Consider the following 24,085-nt stretch of genomic DNA (forward strand, 5'->3'; position numbering starts at 1 on the left):
CTCCCTCCCATTCTACTTTTAAATACTCTAGGAACAACAAGTAGGCCTGCAGAGCGAGAGCGAAGTGCTCTAATGAGGTGATATGGTACTACAAGGTCATTACGATAAGATGTGACCTGATTATTTAAGACATTCACACAAACACAAACAATCTATTTTAACAAAGTCATATTTTAAATGCACATAAACTAGACTCATTTGGCTTTCACTGTTCCCTGACTCTACTAGAGCAACTTTACATGCAAAAAGTTTGAGGTTTTGGTGCAGCACTTTCTTACATTGTGCTTAGCAACAACCTCCAGCACTCGCCAACCAGATGACCGGGGGTTGCCAGGTGTTCACCGGCTGCTCTGTAGACCTGTGGGACTGATGCGTACCATTTAACCAACCACATTAAGATGAAATTTTACAACATGAATGTTTATCTCCTGTTTTCAAAGCCTGCTTAAAGAGTCTGTGCTTTGCTTGTAATGTGGTCAAAGTTGTCTTGCCAACTCGCGAATCAAATTTGACTCTATTCACCTTCAATTTTTTAAACTTGTGTTTTAAATATAAGTTCTGTAAGAGCACTGCAGTGCACAGTGTGCAGCTGTATTTTGGGCGATTTGTGACCGTCTTTCCTACACTGAAGAACCAGATCACACACCAGTCTCCGATAAAACCGATAGGTTAATGTGTTTTCTGACCATCTGAATTTTAAAAGTGTTTGTCTCTGCTATTTCCTGGCATAAACTTAATATTTCTGGCACAATATTGGATGCAAATCACAGAATCCTGCTTTGAAATGGAAATATCCCTCATGTCATTTGCATATTCAGTTCTTCGAGGCATTCTGGTCAGTTTGCATTGGCTGCAGTTACATACTGAACACCCTTTTGCTGTAAATATCTAAACAAACTGCTCAATTGTATGTATGAATTCTGCACATCATGTTAGCCTATGGCTTAGTTTGTATTACTAATGCTGAAGTCAAGTCTCAACCAATATCACTGCATTAAAAAAAGATTAGAAGAGATTAGAGGAGCTGCTCACCCAGAGATACAGTTTAATTTGTCTAATATGCTCTGTGTACAGTATTTAGAGTTTGTATCTCTGTGAGTGTGAAACAAAATAACATCTTTCCTCGTACCATCAGGTGTGCATGTGATGTTTAATTTTTTCCCCTGCACGCAGCCATCTCGCCATATAGATAAATACCAGGTGCTTGTTATCAAGCTGCAGGTGTCAGAAATAAAGTGGCAGGTGTTGGACACACACAGCAACTCCTGTTCAAGGTTGAGCCCCATATTGGCACAGAATACACGGATACAGCAGCCTGCAGAGGGTTAGCGCGTGTAAACGCTCAGACTCGATGTTTGGAACAAGAAGAAAATATACATAAAGGTTGAATTCATCGTGTTACCGTATCGTCTGTATGTCCTCCTTGAATCCTGTGAAGCTGTTTTTATGTAACTGCATGCAGACTCAGATGATTCTGGGAAAATGAGTCTGTTTCACCTTAGCTCGCACAGATCTGTGTTTTCCCATCATTTGGGGTTATTTTAATAAATGCAGATCTAGAAAGTGAACCCTGGGCTTTGCATATATAATCACAAATATTACACTTTCATGTTAAATGAGTGCAAAGTGCTGTTTGTTGATACCAGACTGTCAAGCAGTAATTGTTGCAGTGATTGTGCTCCAGCAGCATCAACACTTTATTCATTTGAAATTCACATCTGTGATCTGTATTTGCTGTAATGCAATTTGGCTGGATGTAGAAATAAAAATAACATATGTATGTGAAGATAATGTCCTAATTGAGAGCGTGTCTGTCTCCTGCACAGGATGGGATGGGAAACCTCAGAATAACAGAGAAGGGCCTGAAACTGGAGGGGGACTCTGAGTTCCTCCAACCCCTCTATGCCAAAGAAATCCAGTCCAAACCAGTAAGTGACTCGCATGAATGCACACCTTACTTGGTACATACTGTACTGCACACATCCATCCTGCAATTTGACCCTTTTTTAAACATGGATTAGGCTACGGAACATTTGTGCCTTCAGTAAGCTGTTAAACTGGAAGCTTTGTCATTCAGACATGGGTGACTTTGCTATTAATGGTCCTTACAGCTACATTCATGCACACCATTTAAGAGCCATGAAAAAGGCAGTGGTATGAGCACAATATTTATCTTCTAACATGGGAGTCTACACAGTAAAGCAAGTGAGTACATCCTTGCTGTGACTGACGATGACAAGTGGTGCAGGAATTTTCCAAACCATTCCTTTAGGACAAGAAGCAATAATGATGAAAACACCGCAGTACACCTAGAACTGTAACATGGAAAGTTGTGCATGAAGTATTAGCAAAAAATGTTCTTCTTCAGAAAAATGTTCCCCATCAGCGTTAAATACATTAATATTACTGTTGCATATGTTTAAGCTTGAGCTCATTTTATATACTTAATTCTGTTTAATATTCTGTAAATCCTCCTCTACCTTCTCTACATCACACACTTTTAAAAAGGTGGGTAGCAAAACTAAACCCATCTGTTATGATGCTAAATCACTGAAGCTTGTTTAGCTAATCATTCTAGCTGTTTCGACACAAAGCACAGCAGATCTCAGAGTAGTGAAAGCTCAGCCAGCAGCTGGCTTCCCATCAGTTTACCATAGAGGTTTGTCCACAATGCACATGCACAAACCACCACTCGTAAAACGGAGACAGCTACAGTTTCCTATAAGTACAAAACAAGTGATGCTTTTAGCTACAGTAGCCGACTGCAGCCAGTAAAGGATGGACGCAAACTGGTGAGGACATTTATGGCGTTACTGTCTAAGATGGAAGGAGATTGTTTTACCTTGACAACTATTACGTTGTGTCTATTTTTAGATTTGACAAGGCAAAAACAGTTTGCCTTGCTTGTCCTGTTAGAGCGCCATTGCTTTATATTCTTCCATTATGGCAAAATACTGTGAGTTACTGTATTTAGGTCTTGTGTTATCACCTTCAGTGTGACTTTGGCTCATTTTGCTATCCAAACCATCCAAAACAGTCAAACCTGGCCCTACAAATTCCCGTAGCACAGGGAGTCAGCGTATCCCACAGCAATGTGTGAAATGTGGTTAAATCACCATTTGAAATACTTTAAAATCAGCAGCAGCAGCTCATCGATACATTAGCACTTAGTCTTTTTTATCACTCATCACATGAACTAAAAACTGCTTTGCAAATTACCTTCTAGCAAAAATACAGTTTGTCTCATACTTTTTAGTGCGCTGTGAAACACTTGACTGATAATACTCGAAATGAGGTGAGATTGAGAAGGTGTGAAGTGTCTAATGATTGTAGGTGTGGTAGTGGGAATTTGAGCTTCCTACAGTGAGAATTAAGCATGTGAGACAATCCAGTGCTATCAACTCAGCTGCACGTACGACAAGCTGATTTCAGCAAATGTCTGAACCTAAAAAGAAATCCAAAACTATGTTAAAACAGGTTATGTTGAAGCAGGCGCGTGTTCTCAGAAGAGTAACCGATGATCTGACTTCCTTTTCCTTCCACATGTATTTGGGTCAGGTTATAATGCCAGCAGGCTAAAGCTCAGTAAATCTACTATTCGCATTCACGCCTCCTCTGGAATCCTGAAGCATTCTCAAGTCCCATAAGATATGGCTGTCAGCCACTGCATATCCTCTGAGTCTGACGTGTCCAAAACCTCGACATGAAGCGAATTCCTTTGAGCTTCATGAACAGAGCTCGTGGTTTGACCTTCTCTCTAACGCCTAAGTCTGTGTCTCACTGCCATATTTGAGGCCCCAGGTAACGAATATCATACTAATATAAATATATTTTATGGATATTAGCAATTTAACAGTTTATAACATATATAAGGGAACTCTTGTGTTTAGTAATAACACAAGACAAAGTCTGTGTGCCTCTAAGTTGGGATCAGGCCAGGTTACCATCAACTCATGTTGTGTGCTGCTCGGTCACAATTGGATTTTAATTCTCACAGATTTTTTTTTCTAACAATAAAACCGAACCACGTGTTATAACAAACCAAAAAGTCAAGCTGTCATCCTGTTAAATCGTGTTATATTGTAATATAAAACAATATTAGATTAGAATGAATGTTTCATGGCATCAGAGGGCTTCAGCAACAACAGGATCCAGTTTTATTTCCATTCATCCGTTTTCTTCTGCTAATCCAATTCAGGGTCATCAGACAGTTGGTGCCTACCCCAGCCTCCTACACTGTGGACAAGTTTCAAGGGAGACAGAAAACCATTCAAGCTCACATGTGGCCAATTTGGAATCACCAGTTAAACTAAAATGTTTGTCTTTGCACAGTGGCTCCTGTGGCTTCCACCCACAGTCCAAACTTCACACAGAATGCAATACATACATTCTTACCTTAAACTCATCCCCTTCATGCTCTTTGAATTCGATAACTTAATTAATAGTGATGCAGATAGATAAATACTTACTTGTAGCACGTCATTACACACACACGTTGGGGTGGGTTTTTCTCTTCGTAGCTCAGAGCTTTGGTGTTTAATATATTTATTATTTTCCACAATGGGGCAGCACGGTGGCACGGTGGTTAGCACTGTTGCCGCACAGCAAGAAGGTCCTGAGTTCAATTCCACCATCAGGCTGGGGTCTTTCTGTGTGGAGTTTGCATGTTCTCCCCGTGTCTGCGTGGGTTCCCTCCGGGTACTCCGGCTTCCTCCCACCGTCCAAAGACATGCAGCTTGTGGGGATAGGTTAATTGGATAACCCAAATTGTCACTAGGTATGAATGTGAGTGCGAATGGTTGTCTGTCCCTGTGTGTTGGCCTTGCGACAGACTGGCGACCTGTCCAGGGTGTACCCTGCCTCTCGCCCTATGACAGCTGGGATAGGCTCCAGCGCCCCCCGCGACCCTGAAAAGGATAAGCAGTAGCGAATGGATGGATGGATGGATTTTCCACAATGAAATACAAAGCATCAAATAAAAGTAAAAGAGGAGAGAAAATTTAAAATAAAAACCCACCCTAACAAACAACACCCCTGTTCGCTGTCAAGTAATCAAAAGTTTAACAGGAAAAACTTTCAATTAGTGCAAAATAACACCAGCCAAGGTGTAAAGAATAAGAAGGAAGAAAAAATAAGCAAACAAATGTAATTAAAAATAAATAAATAAATAAATAAATAAAGGTCATTCCTGAACCTATGTAGATGGTTGGTCAAAAAATATCAAAAAGGGTTTCCAGACTTTATTACATTTATTTACAGAGCCTCTCAAAACGAACCTAATTTTCTCTAATTTAAGATGAAATAAAACATCCTTAACCCAATGCGAAACTGTGGGCAGGGCTGCGTCCTTCCACTTCAAAAGTATTAGACGTCTTGCCAATAGTGTAGAGAAGGCAATAAGTCTGAGAGTGACACTCTCATTCCAAATATGCATGACGAAGCCTCACAGACATCCGTCCAGAACAAGACCAAAACACATGGATCAAGGTGGCCTCTGCCAATTTACATCTTTCGCACGTTGGGTCAATCTGGGGATACATCTTTGCCAATTTCGATTTGCTGAGATGAACCCTGTGCACTATTTTAAACTGTAGAAGGCAATGTCTTGCACACATGTCGGACTAGTGAATATTACTTAAAACATTGCCCCAGTCTGCTTCAGCAATACAGATTCTAAGATCCTCTTCCCAGGATCGCTTAATTGCAGACATAGAAGAAGAACCCAGGCGCAAAATCAGAACAAGTATTGATGGTATGGCCTTTTTCTTAGCCGGGTTACAACACATAATGTCATCCATTACATCATTAGGGGGTCTATTTGGGAACCCTGGGATAGAGCCTGAAAGAAAGTGTCGTATTTGTAGATACCTAAAAAAATGAGAGGGGGGTAAGTTGTATTTATTAGTCAGCTGTTCAAATGAGGCAAACGTGCCGTCAATGAGTAGTTCTTTTAAAGATCTCAGCCCTCGCCTCTGCCAGCCCTGAAATGTGGCATCAGACATTGAAGGGGGAAAAAACATAGTTGGAAGCTACTGGGCTGCCTAAGCAGATCTTCAGAAGATCAAAATGTTTTCTAAGAGCCTCCCAGACCGACAAGATGGAAATATCTGGAGTTAAATTAAATTCCAAAAAGTAGGTAATTTGATCCGAAATAAATTCTATAAAGTTTTCATCACTTAACAAAAGAGAGTTAAATCTCCACATCCGTTTAGGAGACTCCATACCGGGTATATGCAGTGTCGATATTAAGGGCGCATGGTCAGATATTACAATAGGCTGATAATCACATGACTTAACAAGAGAGGTTAGTTTGTTATCAGTAACAAAATAGTCAATTCTACTGTAGGTTTGAGCATTTGAAAAAAAGGAATATTGTCTGTCTTGTGGGTGTAAAAAACGCCAAATGTCCGAGATGCCGTAGGTTGAAAAAAAGGACTGTAAATAAGAAGCTGACTTTGTTGTCGAGTATCCAGTTCTTACAGACGATCTATCCATCAGGGTCCAAGCACAAAGTCACCACCCATAATAAGTAAATGGGTATTCAAACGAGGCAGGAGGCCGAGGACGCTAATATAAATATATATTTGCTAATGTAACATTAATATTAAAAATTGATCCGGTTACTATAACGTATCGTCCATTTAAATCAGCCAGAGAGAAGAAGGGGTAAAAGGAACCCTTTTATTTACCAATATTGCTACAAGCTCAGAGGTTTGGAAGCAAAACGTTCCAGTGTTCATTTCCACTTTTCAGACATAATTTTGGGAGATATTTGCAGACAGCAACATGAAGATGAGAAACACTTGAAGTGTTGTAAAGGCCGTCACTGCTTGGTTGTGTTGTTTGGTCGTTTTTTTCCATACTGCATCACATTTGGCCGCGGTGAAGTCACCCAAGACTTCAAACCTTAACAAAATCCAACTGGGTGAGGTATATTAAAAAAGGCATCACCCTCCCCGTGCAGTTGCTATGATACAGGAAGGGGTAAAATAATTTTTAGTGGCAGGCTGGAAACTGGTTTTTTTCATGGCTGGAGGAGCTGGTCCTTTTAACATAGAGGTCTATGAGGATTGAACTGGCCATTAGAGGAAATGCAGTTTTTGGCTTCGTTTTCAGCCTCAGGGAGGTTGTTGCCTGATCACGGTGAGCACGGTGTGGCTGTACTAGTGCAAATGTTTCAGACTTGCTGAGGAAACAAACAGGAGCAGCAAACACGTCAGTATTATCAGCACGTTTTCTCCCCGCGTTCTGCACTCAGCTACAGTTTCAGTGTTCCTGCAGTAGGATTTTTGGTGTTTACCAATCGAAATGCTGTCTGGCTGAGGTCCCCTGTTATGCTGGCTTTACAAATTAACATTCTGGGGTGCTTCCTGGTGTCCAAACAGCAACTACACGAGCATCCAGGCCTAGAAGATGTCAGAGAAATGGGAGAGATGGGCACAATAAAGCGATAGGGTCTCTCTCCCTTTGTCTTTTCTACTCTGGGAGCAATCATTGCTGTGGTGCAGGTAGTGGACAGATGGTCCGATAATGCAGAGGGGATACAGGAGCGAGTCAGAGAGCGGAGGAGAGCATATCAACAACGGAGATGGAGATGAGGAAGAAGGAGCAGCAGTAATAGAGACAGAAACAGCGAGACAGATGGAGGAGGACTGAATCAGAACACCAGCAAGCTTGCTTTGACAGGCGGCGTGCAGGAGACAGCCAAGTTCAACACCAACTCAAACACACCGTGTTTGCAATGCAGTATCATAGCACTGTGGAATATTCATAATAAAAGGGTTTCACTACTTGTCCAAGAAGCAGGAACAGGGGATAACAAATCCCCAGAGCATAAATTGGGCTCTGCATTCCCACATGTTCGTTAGGTGAAAGCCAAAGTTTGAACTCGTCTATCAGGATAGATGGCCGATAACTAGCAAAGCAGCTCATAAAATATGAATACCAGACCAGCGCTGAAAGTGCGGATCATGCCTTCTGCTCTTGTACCGTGAAGAGGGATGAACGTAAAAGCAGATTGAGAACAGAAAGGGCAAGTGGCAAGTAAAAGACGGGACATAATACAAAACAGCAGAGCTTAAGGAGAGCTAAACATAAAGGGGACAGAGAGAGGGATGGATGACTGAGCAAAGGATATGAGAGGAATAATGATAACCAGGAGGAGGCGATGGGAAAAGACCAGTACACAGTCGACCAGGAGTGGGTAAACAACAACCGCTAAATAAAAATTTAGCAGTCCGCTCTGTATTTCCCAACGCTCCTCTTCCTGCTTCCTTTTATGCTTCGCTTGTCTAAGTGAAGTTACCGTTGTTATCAAAGTGCGACAGAAAGCTGCTGTAAGACGTGTCTCTGTCAGCATGTCCTCAGTGCCTTCTTTGTTGTGTTTAAAGTGAAGGGGAAACAAGTTGGCTGCTCCGCATTTGCATAGAGTTCAAGTTCAAGCTATTTTATTCAAATCAGGGGCGTCAAGTGCAGCAAACTTCTTCTGGCAACTAATTGTACAAAACTTTTAATCTAACCATCGTTAGCTGCTTCGGGGCTGACATAAGAGGAGACTTCCAGAAGAGCTGCCATCAGTCAGGCCGTTAGAACCATCGGTAAATCGGTTGGCACTAAAGATTCTCGAGTACTTTAATTTAGAAGGTTAAAACGCATTTAACTCGTCACCCTCAGGTTAGCAGGTTTCGGTCATATTTCAGCCATATTTGTAGAGCCAAATGATATCAGAGGTTAGCGAGGGTGGTCTCTGTCTCTGCAGAGACCACCCTCTATCCTGGGAAAACCAGAATCTTTTCTAGTGGGCATCAGGTTTTTATAGATACATACTGAGGCGTAAAAATCCATCATTAACCCTTTAAACCCTCAAACATTAAATATCTAATGTAGCAGCAGAGAGTCACTCTTGTGCATTTTCCAGTAAATCAAAATAAATGTTGACTTAAGTTAAAGTATCTCTGTGAACTGTCTAAATGTCTTTCTATGGTGACCGAAGCACACTGACAGACACACATGCTTCTCTCAGTCACTGACATTTACTAATTAATACAACTGTTGTGTTAAGGCAACTAATAATGACGTGTGTCTCTTATGAGCTCGTTCCTGATCAACCTTTAAATGCAGACTGTCAGAAATTCTCAGAAAGCGTTGGATTGGTTCTGTGTCGACCTGTTTTTATGACTTGTGGTTATGTGCATGTAAAGATAAGTGAGCTCTAACAAAGTGCACGTAGAAGGTGTGTAGGACCTGCATTTTCCAAATCAAAGGTGTTTATACCTCGTCCACGTTAACTGCTTTCAGATCTGAGCTTTACCAAAGAAAAGTTTGATGTCTCAGGAACACTTAGTATGAGAACAAAAAACCAATGTTATGGTTTGGTTGGAGGACAAGAACCGATCCTGAATATCAAAAGGACAAAACTGAAATAAACCAGATATTTTTAGAATATTTACAAATATGGTGTCTTTTAAAAACGATAACTGAGTAACTAAGCTCATAGATTAGTCAACCGTCCAGACCTATTCAGTCACTGCTCATCTCCTGCATCTTGAAATTACCTTTGAGCTCTTCAAAGTGAGCCTCGACACTGTGGATTTATTTTCATTCAACCCAAATTTCCAAAATCAGCCAATGTTTTACTCCGGACATATTGGTTCTTTGGCCCATCTCACCGAGATTTAATTCAACCCCCGGAGCAGCTCTGCCACCAAGAAACATTTCTATAACCAACTGTAATCCACACATCTCTCTTCTGGTCTCTCGCCTAACTCCTCTCTCCCTTCTTATTTTATTTTTTATTTATTTTTCCCTCCCAATTCCTCTCTGTGTGAGAGGCATCCTGCTGGGAGTAATATGGTCTGTTCCATTAGTAACAAAGAGAAGAGGGAGACCGAGCGGATCAAAGGCACCGCACTGCAATGAACTAAACACGTGTAGTGTACACAAACAGCCCTGAAGGACTCCTGCTGTAGCCTCTCTGAGGCATCTCAGGGGAAAAAAACCCTACATGAAGATGGAACGATAAGCGACCTGCTGCTGGAACACGGTGATGATTTTAAAGCTCAGGACTCGTTGTTAACCAAGAATATTTGCTGCTGGCTAAACTCATCGATTAGTACTGGCATCTGCTGTGTACTGCCATAGAAGTAATAAGAAATGTCTGAATAGTTATGTCAGTATTCATAACCTAAAATCAGTGTGGCTGCTATGTACCCAAGGAAATCACAGCTCCATGGTTTGGTCCAGATTAAAATATCTGAACTGTTGGAGGACTTTCCAAAGAAATTAGTTTAAGTGTGTCTGGCTCCACATACTGAGCTACATTAAGTTTCTTTGACAGGAAAACTCCAAGTTGGGAAGGACTGATTAATGGGAGAATCATAAAAGCATACATTAATAAAGAATTAGTTATCGGATTGATTTATATCTGTAAGCTTACTACCTGAATTCACGCCAGAAATCCATCAGCATGTCTTCTGTGTGAGTTTAGTAGTGATGCAGGTCATTACAGCTACAGTAAGATGTGAGCAGTGAGGCATGCAGTGAAAAATTTGGACAGATCTCATCCATTAACTGCCTGGGTCACAATTCTGAGAGAAATTGAGGTTTCATGAACTAATGATGACCAAAAGCCATAAGCTGTGTAAAAAGGTCGGATGTAGCCACTGTAAAATCACCCATTGGTCTTTTTTGATCACAGTCGCTAACACCGAGCAATGACCACGACCACAATTACTGCAGCCTTATGCAATGAGCTCACAGTGTTTGCTTTGAAGATGGGGAACGGGTGTGAAAATACTCTGCAAATACAGTTGCTGTCTTCAATGGAATTTTGCAGAAATAGAAAAATTAAACTGTTGAAAATTGCACATTTTTTGTTTTCTACATAAACAGAAATTTATATAAAGTTACTTAACCTAGTAACTAATTTTGTAAGTAACTTGCTTTTATATAGGAATGAAACCAGAATACAACAATATGCAGATGACACTGTAATCAGTTATGTTACAGAAGTCAGCCCAAGCTGGTCCTTGATTGTTTGGAGATGGGTTTCCTTCCACCAGTACATGTCCAGTACAATCAGCCTAGGCTGAGCGTGCTGCTCACTCAAACTCTGAGCAATCCTTTTGTTGCTGCAGCTACTTGTCTCTGTCTCTGCTATGATGTTTATACAGATTATACAGACCATGTGGAGTGTGATGTTGTGGGCCCAAAATGCAGACATGGAAAACAGGTGGGATTCAACGAAAGGCGAGCGGATTATTGAGGCTGTTGCGAAGTTGCGAAAAAAAGAGGGAAGTAAAACTACAAGCAAGTATCAATATTTGGAGAATTGACACAAGCGGACCTGTGTTAGCCGCCTGCAACCCTGAAATGGATAAGCTGAAGAGGATGGATGGATGGGACAAGAAACGCTGAGTGAAGAAATAAATGCTAACATAACCAGGAAATAAGATATTGAGACTAAATGCACCCAAAAAACATGAAGAAGTTATAAACACAGAAAACTAAGAATCCATCAGGAAATAAGTAAAAGTAGAGAGCCCACAGACTCAGAGTGACCGTTACCATGACGCTGACGTCCCAGTGACTGCTGAAGGTCGCCTGTGACAGAACCATCTACCAAACTGAAGCACGGATTTTTAATATAACATAGTCTGTTCAAAAGGCTCCAGCAGCACAAACACAGGCTCAGTTTAGTGACTGGAATTTGCAGCTCCAGCTACAAGTTAAAAAAAAAATAAAAAATTTCAGCCACTTTACATTTCTTACAAAGGGGGAAACTATCCATAGAGGCTGTTCCCATTTTTATATCAGATTGGCAACATGCATTTTTAGTGTGTATTTATACGTGGAAGTCTGTGAGGTTCGACTTGCTTTTGGAGCCAGCCTCAGCTAGCGCTCTAACATGAAGCATCCTCCAGGGCTGGAAAATCAAATCCAAACTGCAAACAGGCTGAAAACAAAAAAATACTCTAGGCAGTTCTATTAGTGATATATTATAATATATCTCTAGTGCTTAGTATTAATAATATATGAGCCAGTGATATAGTTAAAACATTGGTATCACTAGATTTGCATTCATAATAGCAGTAGGGATGACTGCTATCTCCAACTTTACATTCCACACAACATTAATATTCAGGAAATGTATGAATAATATAACGTGGACTCTCTCTCAGCTCCTCAAAAGTGATATTAAACAATTGGATGCAGATTTGCAGGCAAAGCTTAGTTAAACTGATTCTGTACAAGCAGGACCTGCAGTGAGTTGCAGTGAGTTCTGCCAGTTTCAGACTGCAAAAAAACTACATGACATGGAAGACTGAGAAATAAGCGCCAGGGCTAGTCTATTTCGTGGAACATTGAGTATTTGTTTCCAGTGTTTCTGTATTCTAGTAGTGAGTCTTAGCACTGTGTGTTTCCATGTCCTGGACTTCTTGTTTAGTGTTTTTTTTTTCATTCAGTGTTCTCTTGGGTTGGTTTTCCTGTTTTACTTTGAAGATTTGTTTTCAGAAGTGGCCTGAAAAAGCCTAAAAGTGGAAAGATTTAAAAGCTAACGGTTTTATTTGAGCCATTGTTTAACTTTCCTGTCAGGAAAAGCCTGTGATTGGCAAGTGAGTAGTCTGTCATTTGTCCTTACCTTATCATAGCAAGTCCTGTCTGTATGGCTGATGAAACACAAAATGCATCATGTAGCATGATCTCTGTATGAGACACCGTCTCTGTCACTGTCAAAGTCCTTCTAAAAGCAAATCTAAGCAGTTATCTTGGAAAGAATCCAGATGGTTATTTTGAAGTCTGCACTTAAATGAGGAACGAGCGCCATAAATTCAATTTCAGTGGTTACTGCAGCTCTGCACTCCAATTGAGTGTATAGAAATGCAGGTCAAATCTGATAAAAGCCCATTCAAAGGTTTGCACACTTTGACCCAAAATAAGGTTTAAAAATCACATTGTCATCCAATGAAGCCACTAACCGGATTCACATTATGGATGAGGGGAGCACAGTTGCTTCAGTCAGAGCCCAAGGAGCTCTGCGGGATGCTCCGGGAATGGTGGCAGCATTTTCCAGAGAATTCTTGACAACCTTCTCTTTGACCCTCTGATTGTTGCTACTGCTGCATCAGTGCAACATGATCAGCTAATAGAAAAAGGGCAGCTGTGATCTTTAGCATTTCTATTCAGGATTCTTGGAGTGCCGCGTCTCCTCCTTATATTTCTGGTCATTATTGTGACTCTTTATTAAAAATGCATTTAAGTGAAGCTCACTGTAAACACTGTTAAGTTTGCTATTGTGCCTCAGCATGCTGGGGAGTCTCTGCTCACTCTTTAGAGCTGTTCAGCTGGAGGCTATGAGGTTTTCCAGTACTTCAGCTTGTCTGGGAACACATGGTCACCTCCCGTTCGTCTTGTGTGTCTGGGTAGGCTTTCGCTCCGCTTTGCATTGAGCTGTCAGTAAAGAAACTCACTGCAGTTTTAAGGATGTTTAAGTGCATCCCAGTCAGATAGCTTCTAGTATCTTTCTGACTCAGAAGCACTTATAAACCTGGGCTCTGAGTGTTTTTGCACTGGTATCTGTTTCTCCTAACCAAAAATCTTTAGCAACTAGTAGAAAACTCTGGAAATAGTCAATAAATTCCCTTTTTTGAGGGGAAACTTTGAATTGCAGATACTTTATCTTCTTTGGAGTGAATTATCTCTTTCTTTCGACTAGTACGCACTGTTAAAAATAAATACATCTAACCTTACTGCCATGGCACCTCGGGGCAGCTGTGGTTCATAGTGGGTCATCCACTAATTGGAAGATCGGTGGTCTGATCTGTGGCTTCCTCCGACTGCATGCCGAAGGATCCTTGGGCAAAATACTGAACCCCAAGTTGGCCGTGATTCATCCATCAGAACGTGCGTTTGTGTGTGAATGTCGAAGCATGAGGCTTGTAGTACGAAAACTCTCTGAGTGCTCAATTTGGGTAGAAAAGCAGTATATAAGTACAGTCTGTTTACCTCAGGACACTGTTTTAAAACTACTTAAAAGTGCTTTACACACACACCTGGGCAATATTTGTCAAAGTGACATTCAGAAACGAGTCCACAGTTAATGCAACACAAAGTGTCAACTGTTCTCCAACTTATTAGTTTTACATTCAGTGCACACCTCATTGTTATTGTAATAAGTTCCTACTTGTGTATCATATATTGGATGTATTTACTGTGGGAACTTCAATAAGTTTGGCAAGAGCCATAATGTTATCTGTAATATACACACAAGGCATATCCCCTCCTCGGCTACGAGCGCAGCACAATGGTCAGGCCGTTATCTCTAATTAAGAAGTTGACTGAGGCATGAAGATTAGTCGGGCACAGAAAGCGCAGAGTGTCCAACGTGATCAGCATTACAGATTAATGCAGGGCACTCTGGGAAATGGAAGTTATCAAACGGAGCAGGAGGCTGAGTGCGGACAGTTATGGCGGTGTGTGTGTCTGAAGTCACACCTTTGTGGCCATCTCTATGTGTGTGTGGATGCATTTGTACTTTCATTATCTAGCAGCTGACTGAGGCCATATAAGACCAGCACAGCAAAGACATAAGGCAACAAAATCAAACGCAATGCAAGCGTGAGAGAGTCGATGGCCATGCAGTGGGAGTGCTTTCAGCTAAATGCTGGTTAGTGGTTCAGTTGTAACATCATCCTTAGATATTGCATTCTTATATCACAGTACAGTATAAAATTGTACCATCAACATTAGATATTGGATTTTAATCATTTAAAATTTTCAACTATTATGAAGCGAAGGTAATCTGGATTCGCGTGCAATCACCACTTATTTTGTATTGAGTTATAAATCAACTGCACCCAATTTCTTTGCCGAAAGCCCAAAAAATTCAAGGCAATTAGGTGATGTGAAGAAGCGAAGTAAATCTTATAAAAGGTTGAAGATGAAGCAGTGGTTGTGGCCCATTCTTTTTTTGTACTCCTTTTAATTTTTTTTCAGTCCCCGACTCGTGTTTATACCTTAGTCTAAGTCGCTGTCGGTGATAAGTAACCCTTATCGTAAATTTGGACACATAAATATATTAAAATGTACGATGTTTGGCTTTTGAAAAATATCCCAGAGTCTCAGCAATCAGAGGACGAAAAATAAAGATTCTAACTGAAACAGATAAAACTAGTTTTTTAAACAGGGTTTGGGTTACTTGTCCTCATCGATAAAAACTTGGACTTCACATGATTAAATAAGCATTGATTGATTGATTGATTGAATCTTTATTTTGAACATGTTGAAAAAGTATAAAAAAAAAATAGAATTAAAAGAGACAAATGAACAAAGCAAACAAAAGGAAAACGAGCAACCACAACTCCAAATAACGTCCATGTTCAAAAAGGAGCAGGAAGAAGCATAAGCATTAGCAGCTTGATGACAGTTGCACCTTGCTTTAAATGAGTTACCTGGTCAATCTCTCCGCAGGGCCGCCCACTGTTCCTGCAGTCATCCAGAAATGTGTCCGTCAATATCGTCAACAACAACAACAAGCTGCTCACACAGCTCGTCACAGGTAAGACTGCCGGAGAAACGCTGATTTTCATTGTTTTCATTAGAATCTGCAAAGATTCACAGGCAGCGGTTAAACTGGAGTAGATCTGAGTTCCTTTGATTCTTCCCCTCAGGTTTATTCATGAACTATGTTACAGGAACTGGTGACGCCTTTTTGTCTTCTATTACTTGACCTTCATTTTGCCAGAAAGCTGTTTGGGATTAAAACTTGTCTTAGAAGAGAGATATGGCAAAGATAGCAGCCACGCAATGAGGCTCATTTAAGAATTGGACCAATTCTTTCAAAACCTCCGTCCATTCAGTTTCTCTATTGCTATCCAATTCAGGATGACAAAGGGGTTGGAGTCCATCCGGGCCGTGATAGGGTTAGGTGTGCTATATGCTGGACAGGTCGTCAGCCCATCACAAGGACAAGTTTGACATACTCTGCTCATGTCAGTGAAAGTGAAACCAGATAACAAAAATATAGCCAACTGGGCTAAATGGTCACATGATGGTGATTACCAAGTTGTTAAGCCAACACAGAGTTTCACAGTCTAGCTGTCAGCATGTTCACACGAGAATGGCAGTGTTGGTGGATCTAACCAATCAGAATCAGAATCAGAATTCTTTATTGATCCCTAGAGGAAATTATGTCACAAACATGGACAGTTGTACTGGCGGCAAAGCTTTATTTTTGTAAAATTACAGTTTGCACTATCTTTGTAAAATATGCAGATTGAACCCAAAACACAGCTTGTACAGCAGAGCAGCTGCTGCAGCAAAAGCTCAGCAAGGTTTGAGAAATCCTCCAGAAAAGGTGCTGATCAGAGAACCGATCGGTTTTGTACCTCGAATCTAATACTCAGAAGATAATCTACTCCAGCGAAGGTTGGCTCTTCAGCATAAGTTACCACAGAGTTACCACACTCCTTGTTAACCCTCTGTGCGTACCTCTTTTTGACTGCTTTGGTCAGGTTTAGATTGCCACAGTCTCACATTGGTTGCAATAAAGACGCTAGCTCGTCTGCTATTAATAACGACTCACTAAGTGAAACTTTAAAACTGTAAATGGAGACCGTTCACGTATAAAGAAAAATTGTTTGCAGACAATTCGGCGTCTTCCATCCAAACTGCAGCCACAGCAGTCTGGTAACGACCAAAGCAATCAGAAGGAGGTTTCTGGTTCCATCTGTGCAACCTTCAGCAACCAATCACCAGTCAGTCAGGGAGTAGACCTTTTTCCCCAGCAACTGGAAGTTGCCTGGGGGTCACCAGCTGGAGGTCTTTAGGCCCATATGACTGCGACCTAATCCTGCTTCATACTACAGGCTTTAGTGTAAGCTCCATTACCCAACAAATAACTTCTTATAGCTTTTAAAATATTCACAGGAGATATTTCAAAGTCAAGTAGTTTGATCACTTCTCCATCACAGTGAATTTTTGAGGTCTGATAAGCTAAAATTATTCCATATTGCAAAGATTCAAGAATGTGAAGGGAACATTTGTTTAGCATATGTTCTTCTACAGCATGTGAAATATTTTGCAACTCCCAAATTTCTTTCTGAGAACCGTTTCTAATCCAGACTCTCATGTTTGAAGCAGCTGCTCCTGCTATCAGAAGTCATTGCCTTATTTATAATTAAGCATTTACACGTCGTGATTTTATTTCTCCTCTGATCCTTTTAAGTATGCCAGAAGAGGTCTCAGTTTCTCCTCCATTACTCTGTGATTGTGCTTTCTTCTTTACATCTCTTCATTCGCCACCTGTCACGTTGATCGAGTTGACAGTTTTTGGTGAAATCACTCGGCGTAAACATGCTCGGGAGGCGTCTCTCACATTAAAAAGCAAGCTGACATTTGCCTCCCGAGTCTGAAGAGGAGGAAGATGAAGTCTGCTCGGATGCGTTGATGACTAAGCGGCGTTGGTGTACGGGGAGGAACTCCACACCCCAGATGGAGAGTGACAGAATCAATTGTGCGCGTGTCAATCAGTCAGCCTCTGCGTTGGGTGTCTTCTACCACCGCGTGAGACAAAGCAATTTGGGATTGGGTGGAGTTGTCTACATTTTCTTGTTTGTTGTGACACCAGTCAGAGTTTTGTCAGCTGGCGCATGAGGATCTTTCCGGCACACGTTCAGTGAAATATGTCTGGTTTGCACAACCGTGTTGCAGAGAGGATTGCTTCCACCAACAGGTCACAACTGGATGGTTGGAATTCTAAACGTTTGATCACAACTAGACTCGAGATGTTTCCTTGTTTATTCTGTTCTATGTAATATCTTAAACTGGCTTAGGCTAAATAATTCATGCTTTCTAATTAGATCAGAACGGTTTGTTTCTAATTTATAAACTAGGAATAGCAACAAAATTCCAAATAAAAGGAAAAGACAGTGACATTTAGTTGATATGTGACTGTTGCCTTATTTTCATTCTTCCTGTCCTTCAAAGCCACTTGACATTGGCATTTACTCGTCTGCTCAATATGAATTAATGATCAGCAATTCCACTAATGGGATTAGGCATTGGTGACCAAACAACAATATCACAAGGCACTGCGATTAAATATGACATCACACCTGTGGCCTCTTTAGCAAAGGGGATGTCTATCCCTCCTTTGACTCTGGTTACATTTGATCAGAACACACAGTTAATCCGGTCTTTAAGTGATAAAAAATGACTGTTTATTAAGGCTGTTGTGTTCTTAACATATATTATGTATGTATGTTCTTAACATATATTAATGCTTTGTATCTTGTTCTATTTAATCTCAATAAGCCCCTAAAAACAGTCAGTGATCACTGTCGGCCTCTCTCGGTTTTTATTATCACTGTTCATTTTAAAGCTTAGTTTTTAAAACCTTACGATGTAACTACAGCCCAGCAGCAGTATATAAATGACTAACCTCGTATGATCTCAGTTGTTCTCCTGACTGAAGTTTGGTCCGTTTACAGCATCCTGCCATGCGATTGCATTTGTCCCTAACCATCGGGAACCCTCACATTAACTTTTATTGAATGGAAAAAAGTCAGCGTTCATCCTCCAGCTTCACTGTGTTTATGCTATGCTAACATAGCTGTGTTGCTAGCGATCATGTAGCATCATTATATACCAGCTAGCCCAACTTCAGTAAACCAACAAAAGCCACCGCTGTTTAATTTTCTGTCTTCATTTATGTTGGAAGTGATAGCAAAGCTGTACGTCTTAATTTTTTCAGAAATCCCTCAGTTAGAACATGCTATGTCATGTTTAGATGGAAGCTAGCGAGCTAACTTCCTGCTAACTTCTAACTCTGTTAAATGTAATAAATTCTGTTTTCATGGATGCCTAGATGTTAAACTTAGATGTTACACCTGGTAGAGATGTAACATTTTATTAAAGATGAAAGAATTTAGACAGTTTTTAACTCTCTGTGATGCCGCAGTGTTCATTTGACTTTGGGGCCTGCAGCTGAGTTTGGGCCCAGGCACAGCTAATGACGTCAGACTTAAAGACCGGATCGGTTTGTTGGACATTTTCTCAGTAGTCTCATGAATCACAACAAAATCAATATTACAGGTTTGGTCATAAGTCCCACATCTTCCACCAGGGTGCTTTTTTCATGTTCTCGGGTAATTCGGTAAGAAATCAGCTCCAGTCCCTCCTCTTTGATGTCTCCTCTCTCTTCTCTTCTCCTTCGGTTCAGGATCCAGTGGATTTAAAGCACGAGGCAAGATGTTTGAAGTGAAATCCACCTCTGGGAAGCTCCTGTTCTCCGCCGATGAGCAGGAGGTGGTGGTGGGCGCAGACCGGCTCCGAGTGATGGGTGAGTGGCCGCCTTCAAAAGCCTTGAATACTCGGTTAGGATCTAAAGTGGGAAAATGGCTGATGTGCGTGAGTGCGTGGCCTTTTGTTTTATAGGTGCGGCTCTTGTTGCGATGTTGTTAATAAGGAGTTAAAACTGCTGTTTGTTGGTGGACTCACTTTTGGGAAGGTAAAAAGCTTTAACTTGAGATTCTTAGGACTTTTATTGTGGCCTTTTTAGGGGTTATCTTAGTAGTAACTGCTTTAGCTAAGATATACTACTTTCTTTCACACACAGAGAAACACACTGAGACACACACATGCGTTTGTATCCAAGCTGATGTAATGTGTCAAACTGACATACAATAAATGCAAAGCAGAGTAATGTAATGCTTATATTAGCATCATAAGCAGTCGATAGTGAGAAGAGCAAGGCTCAGATCTCTGCTGGTTGTAGTCGTGTATGCCAGGAGTAAGATGACAACTAGCAAAAAGGATGAGGAGGATTGTTTGTTTGTTTTTTTCCAGAGAGAGAAATTCAAGCTAGGTAAGAGAGTGATGTGTTGGGGAGCTCATATTCACCAACAGGACTCTTGGGGGGGGGGGGAGAGGCTGACATGTTAGTGCTTTAGATAAATGAGTTTTGTGCTTATGACGGGAGATAAGAAGTGACAGAGTTGTTCTGACTGCTGCGGCCAGTCGGCCTCCGAGTGACACCGCTGCGACAAATGATTTCCTGTGAGAGCAGAGGGGTGTAACGGAGGATGGTGAAGACAAAATTAGCTCACAGACAACATCATGAATACAAGCATAAACAAAGCATCTGCATACAATTAACGCTCCAACAGAGAGGATCATCCCGGAGTCTGCCTGCAGGAAGTGGCAGATTTAAGCTTAATGTTGACGGCCCTTTCTCATAAGGTCATGTCACAAGACTGGAGCTTTGACTTAAACAGAGACTCTGTTTGACATGGATGCCCCGCCTGAGGGTCGTTAATGAGCTGAGGGTGAAACTGTGTTTTCAGCGCTTCAAAAATGGGATTTTGATTTATGGTGACAGTGAATGAAACCTGCGAGGTCGTGCTTTTCCCCTGGAGCTGAGGATGGTTTTCCAGAACATACATTTAACTGCATTCACTCTCTTCTCTCACTCTCTTGATCTGATGGGGTCGTGGGTTTTAGGGTTTGAGGCTAGGGTTGTGCTGATCACCGGAGATGGCTTAGGATAGAGTTGTATGAACCATCTAGACCAGGGGTCTCGAACTCCAGGCCTCGAGGGCCGGTGTCCTGCAGGTTTTAGATCTCACCCTTGGTCAGCACACCTGAATTAAATGATTAGTTCATTACCAGGCCTCTGGAGAACTTCAAGACATGTTGAGGAGGTCATTTAGCCATTTAAATCAGCTGCAGGACACTGGCCCTCGAGGCCTGGAGTTCAAGATCCCTGATCTAGACTCTAGGGCCATGCTGAGTGAATATTGTCTTTATGTGGGCAAAAGATTCTTGGCTTTTCAGGAATTATTGCAAGGGGAGGATAAATTGGCATGTAATACAATCGCTAAGAGATCCAGAGGTGTTGATCAGGAATGGGCATGGTGGAGCCTTCCACGGAAAACTGTAATGTGGTCTAAGTCATTGATGAAGGCGCCTCGTTATGAAAGTCAGGTTGCAGAAGTTGATGTTTGTTTGATGTCTGTGGTAAAATCTCAAAGTGCAGGGAATATGTGGTCAAAGCAGACCTTTCCAGGGATGCACTGAAAACGCCAAAGCAGCCATTTGGTACGCTTTGAGAAGGAGACTGGCCAAACTGAGGTCAGGTAGTCTGCCATACAGAAGTTTTTGTAGGTGTTGTGTGCACCATTTTATAGACTTTTTTTGGCGTGTTTACATCAGTTTTCCACACTTATCCAACAGAATGAGTGTACGTTCCTGAATGAGATGAACAGTAATACAAAAAATGTAATATTTAGTGAGATAATAGCCGCCTTCTTTAATTTCTTCCTTCCCTCCCTGTTACTTAAAAACGTTCTCTTTCTCTCTGCTGCTTCCTCTGTGACATCATTCCCCATTATTTTTGCATCTGCCATCATTCACCGACGCTCGCCCGTCTGCTCCATCCATTCAGCAACATTAATAGAGAAACAGATATTTGAAGTCTCTCCTCTTTGACTGGGCCACCCATTTCCAGTTAAGAGCTCCAAAGGGTTCACTCTCTCTGACACACACCTTTCACAGCACTCTGTGTGAGCAATTACTCTTCATCCTCATCTACATTCATTTACATCCTTTCCAGCCTCACTGAGTCAGACTTTATTACTGTCACCGGTCTCTGCAAAGTGCTCCTCTTGATGGAGGGAGGCACAGACGGAGGCACAGACGGAGGCTGGTGACGGACGGCACAGAGGAGAGGAAGGACAGGTAGCGCTGTGAGTTGTTTAATAGAAAGGTGTAGCTTTTGTTGCAATATTTATTTCAATGTCTCACATTTGGTGGCATAACCAGACTGTATTTAAAAGATGGATGTAGCCACCTTGACTTCACCCGTTGGTTTCTGGACTGGTTTTTGATGCATTTCCAAGCCTCAAAGGTACAAAACAGGACAAAAGTCTCAAATCATTTCTTTATATACTGCTAAATGAGAAATGGATGGAAACAAGGCAAAAAAAAAAGAGTTTGTATAATTGTAACAAGTTTGAAAGTTAATATATGGTCTGCTCGTATGTGTGGCAGCTTCTCTGGATTTCTATAAGTAGTCTTCAGGAATCGTTCTCCAGGCTTTTTGAAAGACATTCAAAGCTCTTCCTTGGCTGTTTCTCCCTTTTTGTTGTCTGTCAGGATGATCCCACTCTGCTTCAGTAATGTTGAGGATCAGGCTCTGGGTGTTTTTCGGTCCAGGTTTGCTTTCACTGCATTGGCAGCGTGTTTGGGATCGTTGTCAGTCAGGTGCTTTCTTAGATGTATGAACTTTTTCTCCCCGTTTCCCTTCCTGAAAATGTCGTATTGACAGCCACCCTTGACTTAGGCCATTTCTGATGAAGCTTCAGTGAACAGTAGGTGGACAAACTGAAGGATCAGATCCATCTCTCAGGTTACAATATAAAGCACCTTGGGGAAACTGTTGATGTGATTTGTGGCTGTATAAATAAACTGATTTGAATTCCTCCACTTGTCATGTTCAGCAGCTTTTTTTTTTTTTTTTTTTTGACAATTTAAAGCCTGAATCATGAAATAATTGCCATAAAATTCCATTTAAAAAATGGAGTGTTTGCATATTATTTTTGATTTCTATCATATTGGCTACATCTGCCAGTTTTTTTGCATTTGCTTAAAAATTTCAGGGAGGAGAATGACGATGCATGATGCATGCAGACGTCCCAAAAACAAAAAAATAATTAATGATCAAATATAATACACCAGTTAAGAACACTACACACTGTGCTTAGATATGCTGAGTTTGTGCTGAGCTCATGCTCTTGGAGAGTCCCTATTTTGGTGCAAACGTTCTGTTTAGTGCCTGTCAAACTTCGTTTTGATGTCTGTGAAGGTTCTCAGTCATCCAGGTCATCGTAGTCTAAGGAGCTTGGAAAGAAAAGCGTCTGGACTTCTTTAAGTTGCTTGAAGACGTTTCACCTGTAATCTGAGAAGCTTCTTCAGTTCTAGGGTCAAATGGTGGAGAGTCCCAGATTTAAGCCCTGTGGGAGTGTCCCCCAAGAGGGACAATGGACCTCCTAATGATCTTCTACCTAATCACACGAGCCAAGGTGTGAAGACGGGTGTAGGTCCACCCCACCCTATCATGTGATTTCCTGAGGTCAGATGGCCCAGGATGTGAGTGGGCGTTAAGGCGTCTGGGGAGGGATCTCAAAACTGGATTATAGATGGCAGACAGTTGGTGTCGTAAGCCCCGCCTCTGTTCAAAGATGGTCGCTCACAGTGGACATAGATGCTTCTTTCACTCCTCTTTCAAACCATCTGTCCTCTCTGTCCAAAATGTGAACATTGGCGTCCTCGAAAGAGTGACCTTTGTCCTTTAGATGCAGATGAACTGCTGAGTCTTGTCCTTGCTGGGTCTGAAGTACACTGTGATGTCGTACTTGGAGAAAACTCTCCTGAGTTTTTCCGATACACCGGTTACATAGGGGATGACAATGTTGTTGCGTTTGTCTTTCTATTCCTCCCGAGTTGGTGTCTGATCTTCTTTTCTGTGCCACTTTTCTGACTTGATGGAAGCCCAATTAGGAAAACTGCATGTCAAATATTCATTGATGATGTTAGTTTTGATATTTATTGTTCTTTCAACTAAAGAAATGGGAACAGATTACGTGTTTTTGCAAAAGTGCCTCAAGTTGTCTGTTATGTGTAGACACAACACTTGTTCACCTGTTGAGCTACATGTGTTTTTATGCTTAAATAGCTCAAAGAAGCATTCCTCTGATGGATCGGACTGAAGGTGAATGTAAAAGCAGCCAATGTCCAGAGAAAGACTGTGAAAACCCTCAGTAAGCCTGGAGAGCCATTAATCAAGGCTACTTTAAAAATGACGGGAATGTCTGGCTCCTTGGAAACAGAATATAAAGAGACGAAGGCTTGACACAGCGCTACAGCTGCTGTTGTGATTGCTTTTGGTGGAGTGCTGCTCGAATACGTAGTTTCACTCACCAAAAAATAAGCACAAACCTCACTGACGGTCTTTATCAGATAATTTCATTAATATTTCTGCAGGAGGTTACAAACTGAAATGATCAGTGCTGCTGTTGGTGTGCAGTTA

General features: G+C 41.3%; 1 protein-coding gene across 2 annotated transcripts in view; it reads left to right on the forward strand.

The window, feature by feature from the left end:
* sgcd (sarcoglycan, delta (dystrophin-associated glycoprotein)) overlaps window positions 1-24,085 on the forward strand; it is a 449,906-nt gene that overhangs the window by 349,210 nt on the left and 76,611 nt on the right. For both annotated transcript variants that reach the window (XM_026182769.2, XM_026182768.2), the window contains 3 exons: window positions 1,827-1,928; window positions 15,469-15,556; window positions 19,220-19,339. In XM_026182769.2, the coding sequence (XP_026038554.1) occupies window positions 1,827-1,928; window positions 15,469-15,556; window positions 19,220-19,339 (310 nt within the window). The remainder of the gene's footprint in view (window positions 1-1,826; window positions 1,929-15,468; window positions 15,557-19,219; window positions 19,340-24,085) is intronic.

The sequence above is a fragment of the Astatotilapia calliptera genome, chromosome 10 (genome assembly GCF_964374335.1).
Source record: "Astatotilapia calliptera chromosome 10, fAstCal68.1, whole genome shotgun sequence".
In the NCBI taxonomy this organism is placed as follows: Eukaryota; Metazoa; Chordata; class Actinopteri; order Cichliformes; family Cichlidae; genus Astatotilapia; species Astatotilapia calliptera.